This window comes from Cupressus sempervirens, chromosome 8 (genome assembly GCF_028749045.1).
Source record: "Cupressus sempervirens isolate cs-2001-9-10 chromosome 8, ASM2874904v1, whole genome shotgun sequence".
In the NCBI taxonomy this organism is placed as follows: domain Eukaryota; kingdom Viridiplantae; phylum Streptophyta; class Pinopsida; order Cupressales; family Cupressaceae; genus Cupressus; species Cupressus sempervirens.
In genome coordinates, this window is record NC_143125.1 from 568643363 (window position 1) to 568648706 (window position 5344).

General features: G+C 35.8%; 1 protein-coding gene across 1 annotated transcript; it reads left to right on the forward strand.

Moving 5' to 3' along the window:
• The first annotated feature begins 671 nt into the window (after window positions 1–671).
• LOC149543669 (kinesin-like protein KIN-8A) lies at window positions 672–5029 on the forward strand. The gene is made up of 7 exons (XM_089798424.1): window positions 672–1410; window positions 1956–2229; window positions 2341–2391; window positions 2487–2579; window positions 2898–3137; window positions 3901–4023; window positions 4128–5029. Exons 1-7 carry the CDS (start codon window positions 728–730, stop codon window positions 4755–4757), a joined length of 2094 nt encoding a protein of 697 aa, XP_089654550.1. The 5' UTR covers window positions 672–727; the 3' UTR covers window positions 4758–5029.
• Window positions 5030–5344: the final 315 nt, after the last annotated feature.

The following is a 5344-nucleotide window of genomic DNA, read 5'->3' on the forward strand; positions in this document are numbered from 1 at the left end:
TAATAGTTATATTTCAGTATTTAAATATATTCTTTAAAAATGTTATTATAACATGTAATGATCATATTTTTCAAAAAAGTTGTACTTTCTAAAAATTACAATAATTAAGGATTAATTACTATCTTAAAAATAAATAAGAATACATAAAGAATAGCAGTCCAGAAAAGAAGGCTTCAGCATTGAGATATATTCTTTAAAAATGTTATTATAACATGTAATAATCATATTTTTCAAAAAAGTTGTACCTTCTAAAAATTACGACAATTAAGAATTAATTACTATCTTAAAAATAAATAAGAATACATAAAGAATAGCCGTCCAAAAGAGAATACCAGCATTAAGATATATTCTTTTAAAAAAATTACTATAACGTATAGTAATCATATTTTTCAAAAGAGTTACGACTATTAAGGATGAATTACTATCTTTAAAATAAATAAGAAATAAATAGTATTTTATAATTGAACAAAGTTTTTAAAAAATTAAATAACGAATAGCAGTCCAAAAAAGAAGGTGCGAAATAAGATTAAAAATTGATATGCAATACAATGCTATAATTCAAATTCAAAAGTATTTCCTCCCCCTCATGGCACCCAGGGGAAGAGTATAAATAGGACTGGAACATGAGGGTAAGGGTATAAATAGGATTTGAACAACAATTGGAGATTGAATGAAAGTGAAGAATTGAATTGGGTGGTGAAGTTCGAGAGCGGAAAGAAGAAAGGAAATGGCATTTTATGGATGTACTGCTGCTGATTCCTCCCCTGTCAAGGGAAAATGGATAAATTCTTCTGCTCCTACTCCTGCTCTTGCCGTCAAAAAGTTTAGAGCTCTAACGCAGAATCAATGGGAGGAGGATTCTCCGAGTGAACCTCAAAAGCTGCCCGCTAGGCCATTGAAAACGGGCAGGAGAATGTCCATGGTAAGTAATCCGGGGTCCAAAATGCAAGGTATGGGCAAGCCCGCTGAAAAATTCATCGACAAGAACCTTCGCAGGCATTCAGATGTTGGAAAAACATCCGTAAATGGGAAAGCTTTAGGCCACTGTAATGGCATTTCCAAATCCAAGTTTCACAGTAATCAATTACCCAGTTTATGTTTGTCCGTTTCACAGCCCGAGTCGGAAGATTGGAGTGGCAAAGTGGGGAATGCCTCTGAGATAGTACCTGTTTCTGGAGGAGGAGATTCAGAGAGGATAATGGTTTATGTGAGGGTGAGGCCTCTTTCAAAAAAAGAAGAAGAAGCAGGTGCGCGGAATTGTATTTCTGTTGGCAACAATAAGGATCTTTTCTTGAAGGACTTTGTTAATGACAATGATTATTTAAGACTGAAGAGGGATGGCGGTCGGTATTACACATTTGATGCAGTTTTCTCTCAATCCGTGGACCAGATTCAGGTCTATGACACAAGGTATGTATATAAATTGAATTAAATGTATTACTTTTTCATAATAGTCAGTGTTAGTTTTTTCATTAATGTTTTGGATTATATTTTGTTATTCATCATCAGAATGGTAGAATGTTCATAGAGATTAAAGATCAATTAGAATAGTTTTGATTGTGTATTTTTAATCTCTATGATCATTCTACTATGTGATGATGAATTACAGAGTGTGATCTAAAATGTTGATGCGAAAAATATACACAAGTAAACCAAAAGCAACAAAATTATTCAATTGAATTCTTTGGCTTTCAGTACTTCAAGCTAATTTCTGGCATCAATGTTTCGGATCATATTCTGTAATTTATCATCAGACTGATAGAATGTTCATAGAGAATAAAGAATAAAGATCAATTAAGATGGTTTTGATTGTGTGTCTTTAATCTCCACCATCATTCAAACATCCGATGATGAATCGCAGAGTGTGCTTTTGAGCACGATTTCTTAGCATGTTGTGAATTTGTGGCGGCTCTGTGTGGCATATAATTGATTGAGAAAACGTCGATTTTGTCCAGCACTGCAGACCTTGTTGATTTTGTACTGCAAGGAAGAAATGCGTCTGTGTTGTGCTATGGAGCAACAGGGGCAGGGAAAACCCACACTATGCTTGGAACAGACAAGAATCCTGGTGTTATGGTTCTTGCCATTAAAGATGTCTTTGAAAAGCTTCAACAGATGAGCTCTAATGGCGAACATGTTGTTTCAATCTCTTATCTTGAAGTCTACAACGAAGCGGTGAAGGATCTCCTGTCACCGGGCAAGCATCTTGTTCTCAGAGAGGATAAACAGGTATGCTGTAAAACTCTTCCCAATATGTCTGTTCGAGCTGAGAAATTCATTCTTATAGTAACAGTTTGATTAACTTGGGTAACTCATCTGTGCTCTTCATTTTTTTTTCAGGGGAATGTCTCTTCGGGGATCACCCAACACCATACAAGCACAGTATATGAGGTGTGTATAGAACTTTTTATAATCTGAGCTCATCTTATTTCTAATTATAACGGAGTTGTAAATTCTAAAGAGCACATGAAATTGGGGTTTTACAGGTGATGGCTTTGCTCCATAGAGGCAATCACAACCGAATAACTGAGGCCACTCGACTCAATGAGACTTCATCGCGATCCCATGCTATCTTGCAGGTTTTTGATTCACACTCTTTGGCAATATTAGATTTCTATATGAATTTTTTCTTGTGGGTATGATTATGTAATAGTTTTTTTATCACTAATATTTCGAATCACATTATGGTATCTATCATCAAGATGTTAGAGAGTCAAAGAGAAAAAGATCATGTAGTACAATCCAGAAGGTTGATAGTTAAAAACTATTATACAATTATACCTAGAAAAAAGAATTCACACTCTTTAAATCATACTTATTGAACTGCTAATTTTACGCTGCGATTCTCGATTACCTAATTCTAGCAATGGTTAAGACTTACACAATTCATGTTGTAGGTTGTGGTGGAATACAGAGTAAAGCACGGATCAACCACTGTTACTCGTTCAGGTAAATTATCTCTTGTGGATTTGGCTGGATCTGAGCGATCTGCAGCTACAGATAAACGGACGCTGAGATCTGTAGAAGGGGCCAATATAAATAAATCCCTTTTGGCCCTTAGTAGCTGCATTAAGGCTCTGGTGGAAGGGAAAAATCACATTCCTTATAGAGCTTCTAAACTTACACAGCTTCTCAAGGTAAGAGTGCCATTATTTCCTTGCTTCTATTTTTTAATCATTTGCTTCCAGTCTTATATCAACACAGCCATTGGTGGCAACACATTTCATGCACTTGTTAACTACCACAAAACACAATTCCTTTCACACTGAAACAAAATAAGATAGCTCCAAACCAACAAAATCACTTTAGCTTGTAAATTTTTTTTTTGGATTTGATTGTGTAAGTGTTTCTAGCATCAAAGTATCAGTCTTATTCTGTGATCTATTATCAGGATGAGAGAATACATGAATGGAAAAGTGAAATATGCATTCTCCCATTCTGATGATAGATCATGAAGTGTGATTTTTACACATGCACCATCAAATCTAAATGCAAAAATTTACATTTTAAGTGAATTATAGAAATCTAATAAAATCAACGCTCTAGCTGTTCAAATTAGAATGATTAATCAAGGATTTCAATTCAAAAAGTTAGCTTCAGAACATTACTTTCTAATTTCGAACATTTTTCTGTCTGATGATGAAATACAGAGAGAGATCCCAAATATCTTTAAAAAAAAATAGCACGCAAATTTGATCCAAGAGCTCACAAAAGCTTATATTTTCAATTCATGAACTTATTCCTGCCAAGGGTTTCAATGTAGGGATTATAATCAATTCATATACTCAAGGATCTAGGTTTCTTTGCACTGTCATAAAACCAAAACCTTAAATCTCTAATACGTGGCTTGTGCTGGTTTGATTTATAATGACTCAGAGAGATCTTAGTGGGTGATTGCAGGATTCGTTGGGCGGAGCTTGCCGCACAGCTATGATTGCAAATATTAGCCCTAGCAATACATCTTATTCAGAAACACAGAATACTCTCCACTGGGCAAATCGAGCAAAGGAAATTCGAACAAGGGTAAGTTCTGGCCAGAAAATTTTCGCTCTTTCTACCAGTTTAGGGTTGTTCGGAATTGCTCAAGAAATAGATCTCTGACGGGAAAATACCTGATGATTCTACAGGCTTGCACTGCAAATGTAGAGCTAGAGATCCCCGACGCTCAAGTTGAACAGAACAAGCAGCTGCAGAAGGAGAACGAGCAATTAAGACTACAACTAGCTGAATTGGAACAAAGGCTACTTGCCGTGGAAGGCCATACACCTGGATCTACTCCATCTCTGCCCTGTTCATCTCCTATTTTCTCTAATCCTCTAACCCCACCTCCTACCGTCCACTTGAGAAGCAGCTTCCCGACAATAAAAGAGGATTCTGAAACCATGGCAACAGAGTACGTTGTCATGACCAGGCCCAGAGAATACGTCATAAGGAAGCTCTATGCAGATATCTCTGAGACGGTGACTCCAGAACAAACAATCACAAACCCTAATTCAGCTTCCCAGAATGATTACGCCAACCCTAATTCAAAACCCCATCAATTGCACCGCCGACCTCCTCGGCTCTCAGATGTGAGGAGGAAGCCCCCCAGACCCCGATTCTCTGATGTAGGTCAAATTGGCCATTCTTCATATTCAATTCCATCTTCATCTCCATCTCGTATCTTGTCATCGCCTGGATCTGGAATAAAGCGCCCCCGGCCATTTGGGGATATCACCAACTGCCCTGCAGGAAGCCTAATGGAAACTGCTGATTGAGTGAACAATTCTGTCATTTGAGGTCTGCCTGAACATGACTTTATTCCTAAATTCGTGTGGCATTTTCTTGTAAGCATACAAACAAACATGGATCTGGTTAATTTTATACTGATAGTAAAGCTAGGTACCATGCAAATATGAGGCTGAAGCTTCCTAAATTTTGACTGACAATGAGATATTTTACTTCAGACACTGATAAGATGTCTAGATGTGTTTTTCCTTTTAATAAGATTATTTATAGTTTTTAACATGGAATATGTTGTCAATGAGTTTGATTCATAAAAGTTTACACTTGCATTAACTAATAGCAATATCACAATTGCTTACTTGAATTCTTGTGTAAATCTTAGGAACAAAGTTTAAGATTTCTCTATTTCATTTCTATAGATGTAAGCATTTCTTTGTTACTATTTTTAATTAAAGAAGATTTAAACTCGTATTTATTAAGTGTCTACCTATTAAAATATAATTGAGTAAATTTTATTTTATTTTATTTTTTGACAAGCCTTTATAATAGATTTATTGAAAATAATACTAGTTCAAGGCTCTTGGAGGAAAGAACTAGGAAGAAACCCTATATTCATTTT

What these genes read in the sequence shown, in the direction of transcription:
- LOC149543669 (XM_089798424.1), top strand. Translation starts at nt 728, where the DNA reads ATGGCATTTTATGGATGTACTGCTGCTGATTCCTCCCCTGTCAAGGGA. An exon ending in ATTCAGGTCTATGACACAAG is followed by an intron (nt 1,411 to 1,955) that starts GTATGTATATAA and finishes GATTTTGTCCAG; the next exon opens with CACTGCAGACCTTGTTGATT. An exon ending in ATACAAGCACAGTATATGAG is followed by an intron (nt 2,392 to 2,486) that starts GTGTGTATAGAA and finishes GGGGTTTTACAG; the next exon opens with GTGATGGCTTTGCTCCATAG.